Source organism: Thermobia domestica, chromosome 13 (genome assembly GCF_964235325.1).
Source record: "Thermobia domestica chromosome 13, izTheDome1.hap1.1, whole genome shotgun sequence".
NCBI lineage: Eukaryota > Metazoa > Arthropoda > Insecta > Zygentoma > Lepismatidae > Thermobia > Thermobia domestica.
Window position 1 is genome coordinate 14,515,598 of NC_137466.1, and position 24,417 is coordinate 14,540,014.

General features: G+C 35.9%; 1 protein-coding gene across 2 annotated transcripts in view; it reads left to right on the forward strand.

The window, feature by feature from the left end:
- LOC145668022 (chymotrypsin-like elastase family member 1) overlaps positions 1 to 5,161 on the forward strand; it is a 147,060-nt gene extending 141,899 nt beyond the window's left edge. For both annotated transcript variants that reach the window (XM_081735487.1, XM_081735486.1), the window contains exon 7: positions 2,556 to 5,161. In XM_081735487.1, the coding sequence (XP_081591613.1) occupies positions 2,556 to 2,747 (192 nt within the window). In that variant the 3' untranslated portion in view covers positions 2,748 to 5,161. The remainder of the gene's footprint in view (positions 1 to 2,555) is intronic.
- Positions 5,162 to 24,417: the final 19,256 nt, after the last annotated feature.

The window sequence follows — 24,417 nt, forward strand, 5'->3', positions numbered from 1 at the left end:
ATTGTTTATCGGGATTTGTATTCATTGTACACTTTTGCAAGTCTTCTTTATGTCATTGCTTTTATTTTGGGAGTTATCTAAACTGAGATAGGGGTGGATACAGGGGGCAATCGGGGCGATCACCCTCCAGAAAAGAAAACTTTCTTATTTTATATATATAAATAAAACCCATTTCAGAGTTTGGAAATCTTGAAAGCAGCTCTAAGTATCAGTATTACAACCCACCGCCCCCCCCCCCAGAAGTCCGTCCAGGATCCGCCCCTGAAGTGAGAGGCATATGTTGGCCTTTTTGTGATGGAGATACATAGATTCGAATCTGACATCCTCATTAGACATTCCAATCAATCAATCAATCAATCAATTCCCTCCACTCGCTGGTTTGATTTCATATTTAAGTTAAAACTTCAAAATTTACTTTAACTGTTAGCTTATTCTATGATGCACATCTCATTTTATGTTAGATAACAAATCTAGCATTGAAACTTCTGTATCGACTCCCTTTACTACATCTCTAGTATAAAGTACATTGTTAGGAATAAACGCCTTCCATTTAAATTTTTAGAGAATGCTATTAGTTAAGAACTTGTTAGTTTCCTGCTCAGATTTAGAGTTATGTTTTAATTAAGTTTCTGACAATAGTTGTAAATTTGACAATTTCAGGAGATATTGCAAGAAATAATTTTCTGCTGATTGTCATTAAGGTTTCTTTCCTATGCCCCGCTTCAGATTTTGACAAAGAGATATAGGGCGCAAGGTGATTATATAAGTTTTTCTCAAGTTGGTGGAAATTTACATTAGAGTTATGTAACTCTTCATTGTTACTAATACTTCTATTTGATACTTCCATATTGTTATTAATTAGAAGTCGATGGAGAAGTATTTAATTGTTGATCATTATTAAGTTGAATATTTTGGGTATCCATTGATATTAAATATCTATTCAAGTTTCTCGTACAAGGTATGCAACAAAAATAATTATCTTAGCCCATTTTGACAACCAATGAGTATCAACTATATATTACGGAACTGTTTCCTAATTGTCTATTATGCACACAAGGGAAAACCAAATTATACCCCCACCACTTACTATTTACAATATGGACAAATCATCAGCAAATTGATTGAATCTCACCCACTCATCTGAATATCTGATTTATGTTAACCGGTCATTAAGTAGAATATTCCATAGATTATCATAGAAAGGTTTCTCCCGATGTGTTTAGTGTACGTCTAGAACTTAATTGTTATTAGTGTTACTATTATATAGAGAAGGGTAGCCTACTTTCCGTCTATCTATTCAATACTATCTGATTAGTAAGTCAAACTAAATCAATGTTTGCATTATTCTACAATAATTGTGAACATCATTTCGATATTTCTTTTCATTTATCGTCTTCTGCTATTATCATTTTAATTATTATTTACAAATAAGGTATTCTTCCTCCTTAATAGCGATGTCCTTTCAACATATATATTAATTGTAAATCTTCCATGTTCAACAAAGTCACAGACTAGTGTCTAACATGAGGAAGCATCGGATTACGCTAATTTCGATGCATTTTCCGCCCAAACCAACCTTACATAGTTGCGCAATGAACTCTTCACTTCACATATCTTGAACTTCTATCATGTCGGTATAATACACTATGTTTATATCACTAATTGTACAAACGTTAATTAGTGATATTTTTTTCTGTAATCCACTGACACATTCCCTGTAGACACATCGCTATGCTCCCACAGACTCCCAGATATTCTGCGTCTGAATTTCAATAATTATTTTCAATTCTACTTATTTGTAGACTTCTTTTTCCTTTTATGTGCGAAATTGACTATGGTTATACTGATTAAGGATTAATTGTACCTTGTGTGAGCGTGCATGTTAGTACACTCAATTATGTTTAACATAAATTATCAACAAAATTGATAATATTATATATACACCAAGAATAATTAGAACAAAGAAAGTAAAATTATAACAGATAATAGCATGAATGAACTAAAAAATACAATATTGAAAAAAATGAAACTTCAATAATCATTAAGGACTTCAGATACGATCAGTAAAATTATTTCAAAGCAAAATACTTAAAAGATGTTACGAGGTCGTTATAAGCTCTCTCTGATTCAAATACACATAGTAAGAGGGAACGTGGTTCACCTACACCTTTCAAATATTTGTCCATAAATCTATTCTTTCCGTGCTAATTCCACATAAGCTTTCAGCAAGTCCAGTGTAATATAAACGTTTCCAGTATTTGCTGTAACATTGGTTTGTCTCTTTTTCTTATAATTATTTGATTCTTTATGTAATTTATAAAAGTTAGAAACCTTCTGGAAAGATACACTATTCCAAAGTTAAGTATATTTTTAAATGTTGCTGTATTTTTAAACTGTATTTTTTGGAGACTTAATATGATATTAAATTTTTAACATTTAAGATTCAAAGATATTAAGTTTTCAGTACTGTTACTTTCCTGTTAATATAATTGATTTCTTTCCAGTATTTCTTAAGATTGTATATATTATAAATTCTTTGTTCTTTCCTTATGAAGGGTGATGGAGGAAGTCCAGTGCTGTATTATTCCGAAGTCTTAAAGAAACATGTATTGGTAGGAATTTACTCATTTAGTTTTGCTTGTTCCTATTCACTATTCAACTACAGAACAGATGTACTTAGTGTTGACTTTTCTATTCCTCTCCTCCTAAAATATATTGAGTGGATAAACAGTGAAACTAATACCTAGTTGCAAACTAGTATATAAACAGTAATATTTGTATATCATTGTAACTCATGATTTGTAAGAAATAAAATACAGCTTCTATCTTTGTAATTGTGTAATACTAATCAAGTTTTCCCAATACACATTAGTTTTTAATTTATATGTATCGATTGGGAAAACTTTGTGCAATAGTGTTCATTACAAATAAATCGATGATAACTTATCTTTTGATCAAGAAGATCAACTACATCGAAATATCAGAGAATGAGTCCTAAAGGAATGCAATAGTTCTTCTATTATCAAGTTGGGAGAAACCATTTTAAAACTATTTTGTAACGTCTCTGTTAACTGTATAGTCAGTGTGGCTAGCTGAAATATTAAATTTATCAACATATTACCTCTGTAGTTATCCCTTTAGTCCTGTTTGAAAATAAAACACAAAACAATTATTCTGAGTGTGAAACCATCAAACGTTGTTATTGTATTACTGATATGTTATGGCACAACAAAGCAAAGTGTATCTCAAAGCAATTGTTTTTATTTTTTGTTATAGTTTTATTTACTTTTACAACGTCTTTAAAGCATTTAAAGTGTTTTGGGCACTATATAAATTTGATCAAATATTAATCCTCTTATTGTACAGAAGAATGTTTCAGGCAAGATATGAAATGAGGACAAGGTAACGACATCTGATTATCTATGTCATACAACTTTCTCCAACGAAAATAAGTTTAACAACAACGGGAGGGGTATCACATCGATATCACTGCCTTTCAAAACTAATTGAAACAAAATTAAGTCTTTTTAGAGAGTCTTAAAGTATAGAACGGTGCTGTGCATAACAATCAATAAATGGTATGGCGCTGGCCGGAAATCAGTCCGATTCGCGATTTTGTATTCCTTAATATAATAGTTTTAAAAACAGTCTCCTTAGAACTGGAATACATTATTATTAATACCATGGATATTATTTATAATTAAAAATGAATCAAAATTAAAAATTCTAATGCTCTTCTTCCTCGCCGAGAGACTCGTCTAGTTAATATCCTAAACTGGTACCTTTAACAAGTCACGTAATACATGGGAGAACGAGGAAGGCTACATTACCAATCACCGATCAAAATACGCAGTGTGAGATACATTTCTCAAAGTTGTAATATTGTTTGTGGCCTTTTACTGCGATTTTGGTGTATGTATTAATGGCCAAACATATGTTAATTGAGAAAAACAGTCAATTGCACTGTAGAAGCTATTCTACAACACGTCCAACAGTTTGAGCAACGGCTTAAGCTGGGCTGATGTCTTTTACCTGAGTAACTGTGGCTCGGAAAACATTCTTGTGTTTCTTTGTTGTCTCGAGAATTAAAGGGTGCGTTTATGAACAGAGTAATCATGCAGGACGAAATGTATGTTTGTGTTTCTTTATGATATTCCAATGTAATTATTGATTGGCATCATCTGAACCTATTTCCAAACATACAACCAGTTTCATCATCAGAGTGTTTGCTCTCTGTTCCGAGAACTCCTAAGGGTATCGTACATTGCGTAATATAATAATCTGCACTGCATTACACTTCTAGTTCGTGCAAATCAGAATCATTATCATTTCTATGTTCAGTGATTTCTTTAATCTCTGGTTAAAAGTCAGAACTGTGGCATGGCTTTGGTGGATTTATTGGAAAAAGAAAAAATCAGAACAGGAATTTCATAAGGTACTAAGTAAAACTAAAAGTACATATATTAAGCAAACTGAGATGCTGAAACACAGTTTTTCTCCTTGTTATAGTCCCAAACAAATGCAAATTTCTTTTTTCTCCATGTTTTTCCTCTAAGATCATGACATTTAAGAAAAAGTGTGATCAAAAAAGCATGCCTTTATTGCTGATACACGTTCAAAATTAGAGTAATTATATATATTTTGAGAAAATTTAAACACATGATCAGTAATTTTCACAATTGTGTTTGTTTACGTTCCTTGTGATTTATGGGGCCACTGGTGGATGTAATTAGCTATCACTAGTATATATCCTGCGTCCATTTTCCGCATCTGTACCTCAATAAATATATAAAGTATCTGGCCAAACAGAAGATGCTGCCTTCTACGACTCACTCATCATTAGATAGGAATGAAATTTGTGTTTAAAAAGTTTCTACTGTGCGTAATTTATTATAAGATGCTTTTCACATTTACGTGTAGAATAGGCCATTCATTATATAATCTAACTTGGACTGCAGGTTACGAACTATCCTATGTATAGCTTACATACCAGCCTATATACGTTGTATGTTACCAAAAATAAGCACTATTATGCTAAATAACGAGTTCTCTGTAGGTATCGACACGTTTCCCGTAAAAGCACAGAGCATTCAAGTTTATATAGTTCTTGGACGTTTATGTAATTCTTGGTCTTCTGTATGAAAAATAAAGGCGAATCTTTGCATGAAACATGATTTATTTACACCCTTATATACAAACAACAGAAAACGTACCAAATTCGATAATGGTAATTAACATAGAGCCGCAATGTAACAATTTATGAATAGTGAGTGACGTTTGAGATAAGATGCTAATTCAATTTACATTTTTACTTTTGCTTTAAGACAAGTAGTACATGTGAAGCTCCAAACTTTTGATTGAGACTAACTAAATGATGTTACAACATTATGGCAAATCATTTATTACAACCGCTAGAAGAAGCTCTCATCATTTAGAGGACCGATGACTTTATACGGATTGTTTAGGTTTATCATTTGAAACTCAATAGTCATTACTTAGACTCTTTGCCTAGCCTATCTATGGTTATCATTTATATGTCTAACATTTAGGTCAATCCCTAGAAGTAAAAGGAAACTCTAAGTCTTCACGTGAACTCATACACAGCCGTTATATGGGCTTCCTCTACAAATAAGTTAAGATCACACTTAGATCTTCTCTCATCTCTTAAAGAGTCCTCCAACAAGAAGATAGAATCAGATAACTGATCATTCACGATTGAACTTCAACTACAGAAGCTTCGAACTGTAATCATTATAAGATCTAGCTAGAAGTTTCGTTCTCCGTTCAGTCAACCAATCAGTAAAAGTTAGCTTACGAAGTTATAATGTGAAAAGAGGGGAGTTTGTTTTGTCCAATGGAGGATAAAAATTTGTTTTACTGTTATCTTTTTTTAAAACTAAAGGTTGCGGTAAAACTGGCTGTATTAGTTTTTCTGTTGGAGTGCAGGCAGATTGAGTATGTCACTGGTTTTCTGTCTTGATGTGTACCACTTCTGCTGCTTGTGAGAGGTCGTCATTGTGTATTCCCTAATTTTTAGTGAGATTGTCTGAGAAAATTCGTCGCTCTCTTTCAATTACTTCGCCAGAGCAAGCATTTGTGTTATTTGGAGATGTATCACTTGGATGTATGTGTTCTGTATGTTTCTTTTTGTTGGAAAATATTGTTGTTGTTCTGCAGACTTGTTCTTCTTTCGGGTCGGTAGGTACAATCATTGAGTGTATGTTTCGGGCAGCGCATCGTTTATAGCTATAATTTGATGTGTTATTTTGAATTTTGGGTACTGAGAAGTATCTAGGAACGTGTTCTTGATGCTTTATGTTCGTGGGCTATGTTCAGTTGTATTTTTTGTGATTTTCTTCTTTGTTTCATGATTTGTGTGTTGGCTCGAAGATGTAATAATTCCCATTGGCTGAGGTCATATCTTGATATTTTGGACCAGGAGATGACCGGCGAATTTTGTATGTTTTTTCTGGAGAATGTTGTGTTTGATTGGTTCCAAGGATATCTTGAATACATAAATAACCCAGTGCATGAGAGTTTCGGTAGCTTTTTCGGTATCATTCGGATATCATGTATCAGGTTTTGATACTGCTGTTGTGGAGTCATTTTGTGAAACAAGTTGGCCAGGTGGATTCTGGATAAGGCCGAATGGTACCATTTTCTTTGAGACGTTAAGTATCCTAGGAAATTCTTGTGTGTGTGTGGTGTTGCGGGGAGGTTTGTTGAGATACGTGCCGTTGCCGGTCCGATGTCCATTTGAGACACAGATAGCAGTGAATTGCTTATTGAAGAGGGATTGCAAAGGCCATAATAACACTTGAGGTACAACACTTGATGTATTTGCTTTTCTGCTTGCGTTTGGTGTAGGAACTCACTCCGTTTAAATACTGTTCGAGTGGGAGGAGTTTAAGAAAAGCAGAAACATTAGCGTCGTGTCCCACGTCAACTAGTGGATAAAAATAGAACTAAGAAAACGTCTGAATTATGTTTAAGTTCTTAGACAGAGTAATTTCCATATTACGATATTCAGAACTTAGCAATTTTTAGTTAATAAGAATCTTAACTATGTCACCATTTTTCGTGTTTCTTCAATAGTATGTGATCGAGCAAACTCAGTTAATAACATGTAACCAGCGAGCACATAAAGTGAAGATTAAAAACATTCATTTTTGTATAGTAATATAGAAGACAGACACTTATTTTTCAGTAACATGCATTTCTATCTCTTCTATACACGGTAAGATTATTATTAAAATCTCACTGACATCCTTTCACTGTCAAAAATTATTTTTTAAGTTATTTAGTTGAGAATTAGTTTAGCTGAAAGTTATTTGCTGCGACATTGAAATGTATTGACGAGTGATTGATCCTGAATTTTATAACTATATGGGCTAGGAAGTTTTTAATAAATATTAAATCTATTCTACTTTTGTACATAGGTAATTGCATTTAAATTTAAACTCTCCCTAGTAGAACATCTTTCATATTGGAATTTGATTTCATGGTTGATCGCAACACTAAGGGAAAGAAAAGCATTGTGGGAGCGGGAAATTTACTTACCTTCGCCAATAATTGTCAGTTTTGAGAAGATGAGCGTTCGTAACAACTGACCAAACTAAAATGTGAATTTTTAAAAATATTTTGATAATTGCGCTGTCCTACTCATAATGAACATGTAAAACCATTCCATAAAACCGCAATAATAAATGATGATATCTTCCTGATTCAGAAAAGGTAAAAGTCTGTATGGCTTCATGTCACATCGAACCTATTAAGAATAGTAAGTAGGTGGGTTAGTTTCATTATATACGTCCTTCGGAGCATATTGTTGAAATAAGCGTATTTTAATTCAAATTACCTGTGCAGATCAAAGATCACTTTCAGGATGTTTTCGGTTATGGCCTAAGACGTCTGGAAAGTCAGACATAGTCCTTATCAGCAGCAACAGTGACTTAACGTTAGAGCCTGCAAGGCCTGTTTAAACCGTGTCTCACTATTCTTTACCATATTTTCTATATGGCGACCAATATTGAAACCCGAAATGGTAGATTATACATTTTCCTGTTACAATATGGGATTAGAGCCAAGAACGAATCTATTCTTGGAGCACCAGATTAAAAACCTATCAAAGAACCAACCACTTGTCGTCATCAATTACAGTTTTTGTTCTATGGTCATCAATGTTGAAATCGGAAATTACACTGGATTAAGTAGTGTGATAAGGATGGAGGTGAAATGCATTCTTTGAACTTTTAATTCATATTTGAAAACAGTTTGTGGCTACATTTAGTAGTTTCTGCTGTCCAGTAATCATCAAGGAAACATGAATAGTTTCCTACCACTCTGGTTGGCGTAGAGAGAGATGGAGGTATAATTTGTTCTTAGGATGTTGAATCCATATCAAAAACCATTTAAACGTGTCTCTTTTCATTCCTGCTCTGATACCTGTCGACGGACAGATGGATATTTCCATTCTACTAAACTACCGATATTTAAATATAGAATAGTTTGCAAGTCTAAAAGAGGAGGACCGTGAACTTCGATTCAGACTCAGCTCAGAATAAGGAATTTCTTATTTTAGTTTGTACCCTATCATATAAGTATAATTTCACGGTTTTCATTAGTATATTATAACACTATTGATTAAAGTGTAAAAGCCATATCAAACTCAGGGAAGCATTTGTCCTTCTCCAGAAACTTCGAATGACTCCCCTGAAAAGGTCATTAAGCCCCTTCAAACCTCTAAACTCATGTCATTATTTTTTAACCATGGATGCCCACAAGGGGGGGCTATGACGCAAAGTGCGTCATTGAAATATTTGGGGGTGGGGGTAAAAAATCTGTATAAATATGTTTGAGGGGGTGTAAAAATTAATCGAAAGGAAGATTTTTTTATGGAAGAACACCTAGGGATAGACAATTGGGGGGTGCGTCATGGACATAAGGGGGGATGGGCACCACTGTTTTAACTATACCTTTTAAAAGAAATATCCAAATCTGACATTTTCAAATTCCGATATTCGTATAGAGTAGTTCGGGGGAAAGTGACCATAGGGGTGAAGTGAATAGAGTTAAGGTTAATGATATGCTGCAACAAAGCATGATCGGCGTTGACCTTACAAAGCCCCTGTGTGTGCAGTATTGAGTCTGGGGCTGACGAACAAGGTAGTGTACATAGGAAAGAAGTGAACTATTGAATGCGGCTAGCACGTACAGCAGGGAAGGTAAGTAGATTTGTAGCCATGTGTGTTGCTATTGTAATATGGAACAGTAAGAAACTATAAAGCGCATCACTCGAACTGGCGTGTGGCATTAGCCAGCAAACTCGCAGTGTGTTGTTACTAAACCGCCAGGGTTTAGTAACAACACACATACGAACCACAAATACGAACAAAATAAATTATGAATGATTAGATTCCTCTCTGAAGGTTTAATAACAGGGTACGGAGAGCTTACTGGCTGATGCCACACACCTATTCAGGTGACGCGGACTATAGGAGAATTCTTTCCTGAAGTAATCGTGTTCTACCTAATACTTCCATAGCAGCATGAGGCGATTATTAGATAGGCATGTATATAGATGTACCTTAATATATTGCGAATATAAAGATACAAAACATATTTTGAAAAAAAGACGGGGTGGGGTGAATTCACTAACGTAATTTGTGGTGATGTGAATAGTCCTCTTAATCATTCCATGTATGCAATATGGACCAAAGAACATGTTTGGATCTAACTATTTCTTGTCTGTCCTCTAAACCACAGTCCTCCACCACTGGACTCCAAATACCGAGTATATATATTAGATATACCATTGCTTTCTCGCCTTAGGGGATGTATCCCTGTGGATGTACTTACTAACAGCTCCGGCTCTGCCATCCTCTTAGTCAATCCGACCAACCGATGGCGATCATTATGTAAAAACACACCAGTTGTTTTAGGGACTCTCTATCGCGAGGACGACAAGACACTTCGAATTAGCACAGTCTGAAAATTATATAAACCATCCATTAAGGATGCTCAACAGTTTGTTAGTCAGATATTAACTCAAACAATTGATTGATACTCAAAAGTTTAACATCAATAGCCAGCTTTCAACTGCTCAACTTTCGAGACATCCTAACCAAAAACGCTGTTTCTTTTAATTAGAGTCCTACAGATTTTTCGAAAATCCGTACTTTTGAAGCTTCTTTTAATCTCCGAGATAGACAACCATTTGTTTCACCCTAGTTTTCAGTTCCATACCGTCTGCGGCCTCAGATGAAGCAAGAACTCTTGAAACTTATACAGTAAAATGTTATCAAGCCGTCCGAATCAAGTTACAGGAACAATAGTTTAGCGGTTCCCAAACTGCATTCCGAGATCCCAAGATTGGTATATGACCTGCGCCAGCTCAATAAACACTGTGATCCCATTTCTGAGGCAATACAGCCCTTAACCGACGTTTTAGAGGCCTTGGCAGATTCCAAATACTACATTTCGATGGACTTGCTCTCGAGCTTCCACCAGCTGTCTTTGGTTAATGAAGATAGAGAAGCAACGGCATTCGCCGTTCGGAATTTAGACTTACCAGCCACAAAGTTTCAGCTGACATCTCTGCCCACGGTTAACTTACCAATTATTTCCAAAGGAGCGTTTCAATTTTTACCTATTTTTTATTTCTAAATTCTAACATCTAACATCTTCTAACATTTTAGGAACAAAACGAATGGCAACAGTGTGATTATTTTTACTGAAGGCAACAATGATTTACGTAAGCCTAAAATGTACTTTCAATAAAACCTCGAATATACTCGAGCTTGTAAACTTTGTACCGTTCAACAGTGATCAATTGTAATAATGCCCGAATATACTCGGTTTTAAATTATTTGTAAAATTAAAATCTCGAATATACTCGATCTTTTCAGTTAACCGATTAACAGTTCAATTTCCTTGCAGAGGGTGCTAAGAGATTTTTAAAGATCTATCACCATCAGGTATCATAACATACATCGGCGATTGCTATATGAACGCCCCAACTTTTGATGAACTGCTTGATACGCTCCAAAATGTGCTTCACATAGCTCAGAAACATGGCATTTTATTTAATCTTAAGAAATGTCATTTTGGCTTAACTACAGTTAAATGTCTCGGTTTCATTGTTTGTGATGGTACAGTCACGCCAGATTCCGAAGAAACTGACGCCATAACTAAATTGCCGCAGCCGACTACTTTGCGTGAACTAAAATCATGGCTGGCCAGTGTCAATTTTTACCGCAACTTCTTCCCTAACATTTTTCTCCGATTAGCAGTGGCTAAGCTCTGGCTGGAAAACCCAAGAAATTAGTCTGGACATCTGAAATGGAGAGCACCTTCGACGAGATAAAGCGCCTGCTCACTAGTCCTCCGGCCCTAACCCTTTTCTCCATCACTAATACTGAGCATGTCCTGATGATTAATGGGTCCAATCAAGGCGTGGGCGCATGTCTCTTACAGCGCAAACGTGGCTCAGACACTTCCCATCCTGTAGTTTACTTATCCAGTAGGCTTCCGAAACGCATTACACCCATGCCAGTGTACGAAATTGAATTATTTAGTCTATATTTTTCTCTTAAAAAAATGTCCAAGTATTTAATTGCTCACAATTTACAGTTCTAACCGATTCTAAGGCATTAGTTTCCATCTCCAGTACCGCTAAGTTTACAGCTACCCTCAGCATACCTGTCACGCTACCCTCAGCCTGTTACCCCGGAGACCCTGGACATGTTAGAGGACGACAATCATCAATTTCAGCTAAACTTTGGATGCCACCATCGACATTCCGCGGTTCCAACGAAAGGACCTTTTATTATTTTTTATTTATTTTTTTTTTTGAAATTATCCGTACACTTCAAGCACCAGACCTCAACCACCCTCGATAGCACCAGTGGGAAAAGTATTATATGTTTATTAATGGAATCTTGTATCGGAAAGTACCTCCGCGCTCAGCACCGTGGCAATTGTTGTGTATTCCCATCTCACTAAGAAATTCAATTTTTCACGAGTTGCGCACACAATGCTTGACATACCCAGGCTATACAAAATTATTTTATCTCATCCGGCAGCGTTATTACATTCCAAGGTAATCCAAGTGGTTATACAATCGTATACAGTCATGTGTTGAGTGCGCCATTTTCAAACGCGCATACTCTCATAATAATGACCCAATACAGCGCCATCCTCCGGCCACGCTCTTCTCCCATATTTCTATTGACTCATGTGGAAAATTGATGCCATCAGAAGGCGATGAATTTTGTTGGTTTTATATCGCAACAGACCACTTGAGTAGTTACATCATAGCCCACCCTGTCAAATCTCCCACTTTCGAAGAATTTATATCATTCTTTATGGATCAAATTTTTCTTCGTTTTGGTACCCCTACTAAAGTATTTTTAGACACCCAAAGTTGTCATACATCACAAAAAACTTAGTATATACAGAGACTGGGAGTTAAGGTATCTTTCTCTTTACCACAAAATCACAAAACTTTAGGCCATGTTGAATAAAGGATTGGGAATTTGCAGGTCGCCTTTAAGTTTTCATCACGCGATAATCATAGTCACTGGCCTCGTTTTTGGAAGAAGCTGTCGCTTCTCTAAATTTCACTCCTCTCTTTCATGGCTTTTCACCGTATTAAATTTTATGCGGTGAGTCACCACGGTTACCTCTTGATCATATATTGCGTACCCCGAGGATCACCATGATATACATACACGGCTCTGCAATAGAAATGCGCCAGCTTGAGAATCTTAAACGACAGGAAGTATTTTCCAATCTCAAACGGAAACAAGAGTCAAAAAAACCTCCCACCATTTTTCCACCAGGCGCTGACGTCATGGTATTCAATCTGTACGCTAAACATGGTCAGTGCCGTCCATTGATGCCTGCCTATAACGGACCATTTAAAGTCCTTCGATGACTCAATAACAACACGTACACTCATGTCCAAAATTATTGTCGCATGTCTATAAATATGTTGTTCTAGAAATATAAATTGATAATGAATTCGCCTGGTATTTCTTATAATGTTAGTATGTGTATAATCGGCCAAGACATGTATGTGGCAAATTTCATGTCAAAAGAGAAGTAAATAAGAACAATAAAACGGAAATAAAATTTTCCTGTGTATTTAGTAACATGTTACTTTACTGATTATAAATTTCGTATTTATAATTCTTTTCTTATGAAAGTTACTACAAAAATACATTTCCCGATTATACACATAGTATCAGTATTAAAAATATCCTGCAAAATCATTATCAAATTATATTCTTACAAGAAGACAGTTATAGATATGCGACAATAATTTTGGACATGAGTGTACATTGTAGACATCCAAAACAAGCCGACGCCCATAGCACAATCGCATCTCAAGTTATATATACCTGTCACTTGGCCTCACGTGATGTTTCGTACCAAATACAAACGCTACATACAGAATCACAAACCATAATGTAACCCTATTCCAAGGAGCAAGCTGGTTCCATCTCCTCTCTTATCTCTTTGATCCCGTCCATATTTTTTCCCTCCAATTTTCTCCTTTTCTTTTATACCTTAGAGACAAAAAAAATCAGGTTTAATTTCCATCACATTCACATGTCTTTTTACATGTTCTTTCGATGTCTTTCGAACATGCTTGTATATACATTTCATCACATATTTTTTATGCTTCAGTTGCAGAAAATTACTACCACAAATAATAATAATAATAAACAGGAAACTTGCTTGTTTTTCTTTTCTGGGCAACTTTCGTGTTACGTTCATATTTTCGAATGTTCTTGGTGATTTTGTTTTAAAAATTCATTTCGAACCACACGATTCGATGACTCGAATCGATTATTTTGTGTTGTCGATTGTCTGATTGTGAATCAATGTTTTCACTTTCAAAGATACAATATATGCGTAGTATGGACCTTTTTTTTCCTTCGGGAACGCTTTCTTCATTTTCTTTTACTCCTTTTATTTATTTTTACTTTTTGACAGGTACACCATTTCTCTCCTGTTTACAAATATCCCGCATGCTTGTCCTCATGAACATATGGCCTCCGAGATAACTGCGGGAATCGAATTCCAAAAACTGGAAAATACAATTCGATACACGGAAATTGCTTTCCTTTCTTACCCTCATGAACTTCCCATGGTTGACTCAACCGACATCGCTCTCGAATGTGACGAAGCTAATAATACCATTTTGTGTTCACAATTTAAAACCTTAATGCACAATTTTAATAATTTAACATCTGACATTTTTCTGCATCCGTTGTCGTCAAATTAGATAAACAAAATTCCCCCTTTCTATAGCTGGTACTACTAGAGCTCTCTTTGCACCTTTAGGTAATCTTTTTCGCTACATTTCAGGTGTCGCTAGAGATCAAATTACACAGTTAACACTCACTTCTGCCCAGTTAAAGGAACATTTACAGTCCCTTGAAAAAGATCAGGTTTCAGTCCACACTGCCCTTTCTAACATTTCTCGTTCAGTTAATAGATTGGCTTCTGAATCTCGTAGCGTCTTTCAAGACATCCAGATCGTCATGACTTCCGTTCTCTCCGAAGAAACCTATCTACGAAATTCTCTGTTGTCGGAATCAAAATCTCTCATCCGGTTCATTAACCTGTTATTGCATTTGGATAATGTTTTAGTCAACGCACAACATCAGACCCTTCATTCTTATCTCTTCTCTGACATTTACGATAAGTGTCAAATCAATTTATTACCATTGTCTTTAGTTCCATTCGATATGTTAGCTGAAGATCTGAAGCTGCGCATGCGTCTTGCACGCAAAAATCTCATTATTTCTCCACAGATAACTTTACCTTTGTTGTATTCTCTTTCCCTTACATCATGCCATTTCTCTGGCACTGCCGCCATTCTCCATGCTTAAATACCAGTAATCCCTTCTGGGAATAGTTTTTCCTTGCACCGCATTATCCCTTTTCCCGTTGCCTTCCCTACTGAAACTTGCATCATATCGCTACCTACGACGCTCGTTTTATTCAATCATTCCGCTACAATTCCACTTCTAAACCACCACCTCTCAAATTGTGCTGTCCACTGAAAACCTCTTTTGTGCAAAGTTCCGTTTTTTCTACCCAATAATGTTTCTTCCTGCCTTCAGAAAGCGCGTTTTGTTTCGGTTAGCGGGATCTTACAGAACGCTCGTAATTACACCTGCTCCAGTAGAAACAACTTGGCCATTACGCAGCTATCATCTACCGATTTCGTTCTCACAAATTACCCCCGACCTTTACACCTGGCCAGCAATTTGCCGGCGTTCAGTGATACAAAAGAATAACGTTCTTACCGTCCGTCTGATTTTTCAGTCATCCCAGACAGTGGTGTTTTAATTCCCCGGCCCACCATCTGCATATCAAACCAGACTATATTTCATCATACATTGTTACACCATGCTGCCCTTCTTACCCAAACCCTACTCGAACTCTCACGACCGACGGTTTTCATATCAGCAGAATTTTTCTAACATACTACTTAATTTTAGCGCATGTATCTCCGACATCCCCGTTCTTGCTACTAATTTTACTGCGCTTACCTGGTCTGATTCAATTCCTGATGGTTATGTGCTCCCAATACAGGGCATGTTTTTCAATGTTCAACTTTTTCTGTCCATTGCCAATTCCGTATGCATTTACTATCTTTACCGAAAGCTTAACATTTCGCCATTATCCAAGATTCCCAATTCACCTGAATCTATCCCATTAACTAATCTCCGATCCTAATTTCTCTTTACAACCCTTGGTGCTTTTCTTCCTTTTCTCCCATCAGTTTCAGCCTGAAATTTAACCAACATATCCACTATTGCTTTGCTACCCTTGACAGCACTCATTCTCATAATTACATTCATTTTCCTTTGTAAACTGCATATTTTACGAAAAACCATTTCTCACCTGACACACACTACATATGGTTCCCCGCAGCTTTTTGCTCCTTCCACCACTCATACAGATTATTTAACTTCTCCGATCTTACTTCCGTCACTTCCTCTTCAGGCCCAGTACGCAAACTTTTAGGTCCAACTTTTTCGGTTACAATTTTATGTATATTTTGTATATATTTCATATTTTTTTTTATATCGGTGTCGGTTATAATCTTCTTTTTTTACATTTAAAAACACAACCATGCTTATTGAGTCCTCCATTTATGTTATTCCCTTTTTCTATCTCACACTTGTAGCGATTTTATATATATATATATATATATATATATATATATATATATATATATATATATATATATATATATATATATATCCCTTTGAGAGTCACATAAATTGCTGAACGAATTATTTCATTACTGAAGCACTGGAGTTGCCTAATCGGAGCAAGGCTGAACATCCTCTTGCTTTTCCCAGCCCCTCCTACACCTTTTATCAACCTTTCTCCCCCGGCAACAAATAGTACTTGGTATACTGAATGTGTGTGCCAAATTTCAAGTTTCTATCTTGAATACCAAGGGCGAGAGAAATTTTATCAGGAATTCCCACCATGCCCCAAATTACCGTAAAACACCATGATCTCAGGTAAAAAAAAATTCCTGAGACATCCCTAATTACCCTAGGGTCACGTTTCGCCCATCATTCTCTTCAGAATAGAACTGCCTTTCACGCGGTATGACTTACGTGTCTCCATCATGTATCTAAGGCTGGAAAATGAGGAAAAACGGGATTTTTGGGTAAAAATATCCCTTTTTTCAACTTTTTGACCCTCTGGATCCCCCCCTGTTTTAACGCAGAAATCTGAAGAAAAAATCTGGTAAATACTACTCGGTGGACTGCATGTTTGTGCAAAATTTCAATCTTCTACGTGCAAAAATAAGCCCGCCAAAAATACTTTACATAAGCCCTCCCAAAAAGTATTACACGAAAATATAAATTTTAGACTTATGACGTCATCACCTCCTATGTCTCGACACAGGAAGGTGTGAAACCATCCGTAATGTCTTCTGCAATGCCTCTGGACTTGAAAAACAAAATAAAAAGGACGAAAAAGCTCAAATAGGAGAGTTATAACGCAATGCACCATGAAACACCCCGTATGGTACAAATTGTACCATGAGATCCCCAATGGGTTAATTATATGAGCTTGCTTTGCTTTGTTTTAGCACAAAAGGATGCCTCGAAGCAAAGAAGGTGTCAAGAGATCAATTACAACAAACAAATGTATGGAAGCAGCTGTCCAAGACGTATTTTCTCATGGAGCATCTGTAAGGCATGCTACACTTAAACATAAAGTATCGAAGTCTGCTGTTGCCCGTTATGTACGTAAATTTAAAAACTCTAAGACAGAGTTTCATTAAAGTCCCAATTACGACGTCCATAAAGTGTTTTCCGAAGAAGAGGAAATGCAGCTATTGAATTACTTCATAAAGCAGCTCGACTGAAACATGGTTTGACAAAAGTAGGAATGAGACAGCGTACGAGTTTGCTGTAAGAAACAATAAGATTTTCTCATGTGGGAAAGAAAAAATGGCTGGAGAAGGATGGCTGCGTACCTTTAGAAGACGGCATAGTAATGTATTGTTGAGAAAGCCTGAAGGAACAAGTCTGTCACGCACTTTGGGATTTAACAGAACTGCGGTTGCGGAGTTTTTTGGAAATTACACAGGAGCTCTTAAAAAGTACAGGTTTGACCCACAAGAAATCTGGAATGCGGATGAGACATATTTATCTACTCTGCACAATCCACCAAAAGTATTTGCTCCAAAGGGTGTGAAGCAGGTTGGCTCTATCACCTCGGCCGAAAGAGGTAGCAACATTACTATGATTGCTTCAGTTAACGATGTCGGCAATAGCATTTCTCCCTTCTTTGTGTTCCCTAGGTACATTTTAAAGATGCGATTCCAAGAGGGGCTCCTAATGGTTGGTCAAATGAAGAAGTGTTTCTTCAATGGTATGAACATTTCCTTACATATGCGAGACCTTCTCGAGATCGACCACATCTCTTAGTACTAAACAATCACGATAGTCATATTTCATTATGTCTCATCGACAGAGCCAAAGAGGCAGGTTTAATAATTTTAACACTACCACCCCATACATCACATGAGCTACATCCATTGGGTGCAACTGTTTTTCGTCTTCTCAAGACTTTTTATTACAAAAGAGTAGCTGACTGGATGAATTGTTTCTCTAATACAGGGAAACGTGTAACTATTTATGATGTAGCGAGTGTAGAGGGTACGGCATACGAATTGGCATTTACTCCAAAGACTATACTAAATGGTTTGAAAGTAACGGAAATTTTGCCCTTGAACTCAAATACCTTTCAAGATAATGAATTTGTGCCAGTTGAAATTCTAGGGGCTAAGAGCTCTAACAGTAATGAGAGGAATTCTTTGGAAAGTCGAGCTGAAACACAAGAATCTTCATCTGAAATCATTCAAATGAATCAGACGATCATCCAGAAATGTCACGTTCAGAAGGTGTACCACAAAGCAGCATTGACATTAGAAACCCTTCCGCATCTACATCTGTTGGCGTAAGGGTGACACCTGAATTGATAAGACCAAATCCTAGTATCGAAGATTGTAGACCAAGTCATCGAATGGCCAATAGAAAAGCCCGCTCGAGAATTATCACAGATACACCAGAGAAGGAAAGGTGATGAAAGCGAAGTCTTGAAAACCGAAACGCATCAAACAAGTGCTCAAAGGTGTTAAACAAAATAAGAAAGGAAAACGAAGTTTTTTTTTTTTTTTTTTTTATTCTAGCAGCGAAGATGATATAAGTTTCGAATTGGAAGATAGTTCGAGTGTTGAAATTTGTCCACTTGAAGAAATCATGACATATGTTTGGAATATCAGTTTTCGACAGACAATCAGCATATTTCTATTGCTACTGGCGATTATTTGTTAGTAAATATTGTAGGAAAGAAATGTAAGAACTATTTTGTGGCAAAAATTTAACGAAATATGGCTGATGAATATGACATTAAACATTTGAAAAAGATGACGGAAACGGATACATTTATAATTGAAGAAAACGGTGATTTAGTTTCCATTGCATTGGAACATGTATTGAAGTATCCGGAGCCAATGCACATTGGTGAAACAAAACCGTGCTCAAATCACCTAAAATTTCCTGTAAATCTTGCTAGTTATCAACTTGGTTAATTTGTCAGTGTTCGGTTTTTACTTCATATAGAAACTGGGTGGTGAAGCACGTCACAGCTTACTCATAGACAGGCCCATGTGGACTACGACCTGCCTTACCATTCTATTTAATATATTTTGCTGTGGAGAATGCATTTTCTGCAAATTATTAAACTTTATTCTTGAAATTTGACTTGACCGGAAATGGTTAATTTGAACACTTTCGGTTCAGATAAAGTTTTAACGAAGAAGGTGGAATCTATTCTTGGGATGCTGGATTGATTAAAAAAAAAAAATGCATCTCGATATCTCTCAACGATTTTGCTCTATGGAAATTAGTATTACCTATAAAATAAAAAAATAGTAATAAACTTCAACCATTTCTGCCCTTGTGGAGTGTTGCGGATTGTAATGGTATTTCCTCTTGAGACCCTGAATCGATTGTAGGTGAACCGCTTGTCGCTATCTATTACCAATTTTGTTCTGTGGCGATAAATGTTGAAACGTGTAATCGTTAATTTGAACCACTTCTGGTGGGAATAAAGCTCAAGGGAGAAGGTAGAACCAATTCTTGGGATACTTAGTCGATCACACGATTTCTCTTAGTTTTTGCTTTATAAAAATTAGAATTGAAACCAATATACTAGTAAATTCAGCCACTTTCGGTTTCGATAGTATTGTGGGTTGAGATGATATATAGCTTATACACTCTTGAGACGCTGTATAGATTCGATTGGAAGAAAAACACTTTTGACTGTCTATTACTATTTTTGTTCTATATCGATCAATGTTAAACCGAAAATGATTATTTTAAAGAACTTCCGATCAGAATAGAGGATTAATGGAAAAGATAGAGTTATTTCTAGGTAGCTGAATCGATTGCAAAAATCTACATCTCGATATCTCGTAATTCAGTATTGAAACCGGAAATAATAGTAAATATAAACAATTTCTGGTTTTGATTGAATGTTGTGGATAGTTGTATGTTGTCTTAAGACGCTAAATTGTTTGCAATTAATCGCTTCTCCCATCTTTTACTATTTTCGTTTTATAGCGATAAAAATTGAAATCAAAAAAGGGTATTTGAACCACTTACGGTTTGAATGGAGGGTAAATTGAGGAGATCGAACCTATTTTAGGGGCTCTAAATCGACCGCAAGAAACGACTTCTCAATATCTGTTACTGTTTTTGCTCTGACACCTGTCGACTAGGGATGGCCATATCCGGATAATTTTTTATTCGGATATCGGATAGAAACTTATCCGGATTTGCAATATCCGGATGACGGATAACAAAACGGATAACGGATAATATCCGGATAGCGGATACCGGATAATATCCGAATAACGGATAATATCCGGATAACGGATAACGGATAATATCCGGATAACGGATGACGGATAATATCCGGATGACGGATAATATCCGGATAACGGATAATATCCGGATAACGGATGACGGATAATATCCGGATAACGGATAATATCCGGATAACGGATGACGGATAATATCCGGATAACGGATGACGGATAATATCCGGATAACGGATATATCCGGATGACGGATAATATCCGAATAACGGATATATCCGGATGACGGATAATATCCGGATATCGATATATCCGGATGACGGATAATATCCGGATATCGATATATCCGGATGGCGGATAATATCCGGATATCGATATATCCGGATGGCGGATAATATCCGGATAATGGATTTATCCGGATGATGGATAAAATTCAAATAACGGATAATATCCGGGTAGTAGAACATTCGGATAGCGGATAATATACGGATGAAGGATAAAGGATAATATCCGGATAACGTATATGGTTTTAAAAAGATGATATGGGAGAGGGACATATCAGTCTATTCTGCTCATGGAGGTATTAAAACCTTCGGGCAGTGAGTTTTACCTTTGAAAGGCATTGCTTCTTAAAATGTTTCCTAGTAACTTCTAGTTTTCTTATGTTGTTGTTGTTGTTGTGGCACGGTGGCTCAGTGGCAGAGCGCTTCCTCTGGTGCGTGGGGTCCTCATTGTTTCGATCCCCGGCCAAGTAAGTTTGTGGTGGATAAGATCGTGTCCGTGGGTTTTCTCAGGGTACTCCCATTTTGTCCCACTTTTCATTCCACGAGTTCTTCTATTATCATTCACTTGCTCTAATCATCTCCCTTAGCCTAACGAACATAATTGTGCGACGTTAAACTCAAAGATTTTATTTATTTTTTCTTATGTTGTTCTGAGATTTTGACAAAGAAGATGGGAAAGTATCCTGCATCTGGTATGTTCCGCACGAGTAGACTATATATAGTTTTATTTTAAGTAAACTTTTAAAACTTCCAACTCAATCAACATTTGTGTGTGGCCGTTTAACCCCGGAAACCTTATCCAAGTGTTACGAAATTTCGAATCTTTCTTCAACTTTCCGTAACAACCCCATTTTTGGGTCTACATTTCCCAGTCAAGAATTTTAATATCAGTAAAGCCAATTCCACTCCAGAATAAAATATGTAAAAATTATTCGATTTTGATTTTTGATAAAACATTGTATCACGTATTTTAGGGCGTCAACATAATTCCCATCAGTTTATTGCAAAGACAAAAAAGGTTCAAAGTAGGTAATATCCCCTCAAATTTGGAAGCTTCCTCATTTAAATAATATGATAAAAATTTCTTCTCACCAAATTGTTCTAATTATGACAAATGATAAAGGATTCTGTTCTGATGCAGCATGCCGCATATTTTCTTTAATGCTTATCAGTCATCCCACTATTTGAGGTTAAAGTCTCTCAAAAATATAAGAGTAAACTCCCAAATTAAAATTAAAATATGTTTCACGATAATTTTCATTTAAAAAAGAATACAATTCCACTTTGAAGAAATATGGAACATATAGGCGCTACTATTTCTTTTAACCTCCTGAGACCTGACCATTTATTTGTCAAGAACTTTTGATGAAATTTTGTGTATTAGGTATCAATAGACCCAATAGTACATCTTTAAAAACAATTTTATCATACTGCTTTCCTATTGATCGGTAATGGGTCGAATTGTATGCAGTACTTTGGATCTCAAATTGCTATGTATTGCTTACAATACACAAGGAAAATTTTATATTTCCCTTCGTAATATAAGCATAAAATATGTAAATCATTAAACTTGAAATTTACTTCACCATGTTTTATTTTCTGAGAAATTATTCAATCAATGCATCTGGATCAGATGCGTCCATAATCCCAATTGTCTTCTTTTTGCCTTCAGCAGACAATAGAGCCACCTGTAGGTAAAAACAAAAACCAGCTACCTTTTCTGCAGTAATTTCGACACTTCCCGAATACAATAACCGAGATTCGGGCATGTTCTTAAATATTCGTAGTCATGACAGGTGTTCGAAAAACGTATTGTATGCAATACACACAGCAGAGGGTTCACTCCATCTTCCATGTAATTTGCACGGTTCTAGATATAAAAACACTTGAACACCAGAACAATATGTTGAATTAGTGGCGTTATTTGCCGAAGTTACCCTATACATGAACTTTAGAGGTAGACTATGCTAAGCCATTTTTTGGTCGAAATTGAGTTAAGAATACTTTTATAATAGACTATGTTCTTTCTAGTGGTGTAACAATATAAGTCTAAAAGCATCCCATTACTTTGTAACTACTTAGTAGATCCTATAGTTTGAAAACAGTACTTACTATAGGTCTTACTTAAGGACCTGGTTTTTCACTTCTCTTGTAAAATTAGTAAATTATGACTTGGTTTAATTTACCTCTGAGGTCCAGATATAATAAAATCATAGCCATAACCATAATTGTTTTTGTTCATCGATCATAATTTCTTGCAATATGTCCAGCACACTTTCCAGCCCATGTTAAAAATTATTCAATTAGTACCAGTCATTAGTTGCCAAATAATTCATTTCTACTGTATATATTTGGCCTACAAATAGTTCAAATCCGCTACTTTTGGAGCACAGACACACTACTTTTTGATCTTCGAATCTGGCAACACTGACTCAATGATTTAAATCAACACAATGTGAGGACCTCCATTTGGTCTAGCGGCTAGCACGCTTGACTGCGGTTCGCGTGGTCCCGAATTCGATTTCCAGTGGGGGTACAGTTGAACGACCGAAGTGGTTCGGTTTCCATTATAATCATTAGCTCCACGTCTCCTTTAGGCGCCCTAGTATAATCATGGGACGTTAAACTAAAACAAACCAAACCAAACCAAAAATCAACACAATGTGTATTACTAACTGTAAGTCCTTGAATAATTGCATATAGCTATATGGTATGGATCGAGTTTGAGGTGGCCGGTGGTCAAACTAAAACAAGTGAAATGTAACTAAGGTGTATTTAGAACTTTTAATTAAGCATGGGTTTGTGTACATCAGGCCTAAGGCTTAGGGGAACAACTAGTGGTACTGAAAAGTTATCAGTTACATTTAATTTCAGTTACAATTTGCATTTACATGTATTGCCGTAACGAAAACTTTGACATTAACATTATAAATAGACCAAAGACTATGAAAAACGTCGTCTTTTGAACCCATTCTTGCACCATAAAGCAAATTACGAGTTATTAAAATATTTTGCAACTTACGATGTTGGCACTTATTTAGAATAACATTTAGCAATTTATTTAAGTTGGCAACACTGCTTAAAATAATGCAACTACAACTTGTTTTAATTAAAACAACCAAAAACTATTGTTGTAATATTATAGAGGCAAACTAAAACAACAATCGGTATAAAATCTTAACACAAATGCGTTATTTTAAGCAATAAAACAATCACTATCCATGTGTTTGGTATCTCTGAAACGGTTTGAAATAACAATTCTTGTAAATGACATTATGATCACTTAAGTCTTTTGGAAGCATGATGAGACGTGATACGAGTATGTCAGTACGTTTTCGAAGTAAAGTCTTTAGAAAATGTTAAAATTTTTAATTCCTGTAACTTTGTTCCTTCCTTCATTCGAAATACATTATACCATGATCACAGTATTTGACGCTAAGATACAAATGATGCGCATTGTACCGTCTATGCTATTTGAGTTATTAGAGATCTCCAAAATGTTAATGTTAGTGATACTGTATTGTCCTTTGTTACACTGATTTTATTTACAGGAATTATATTACTGGTTTTATTTAATATCTAAATTAGAAATAGATAATACCTTACATCAAGGTGACCAGAACTTTTACTTTCAAAAACGGGACGCATACGAATCGGCGACCGGGGGGAGGGGGCTTATATATCTGACTTCCACAT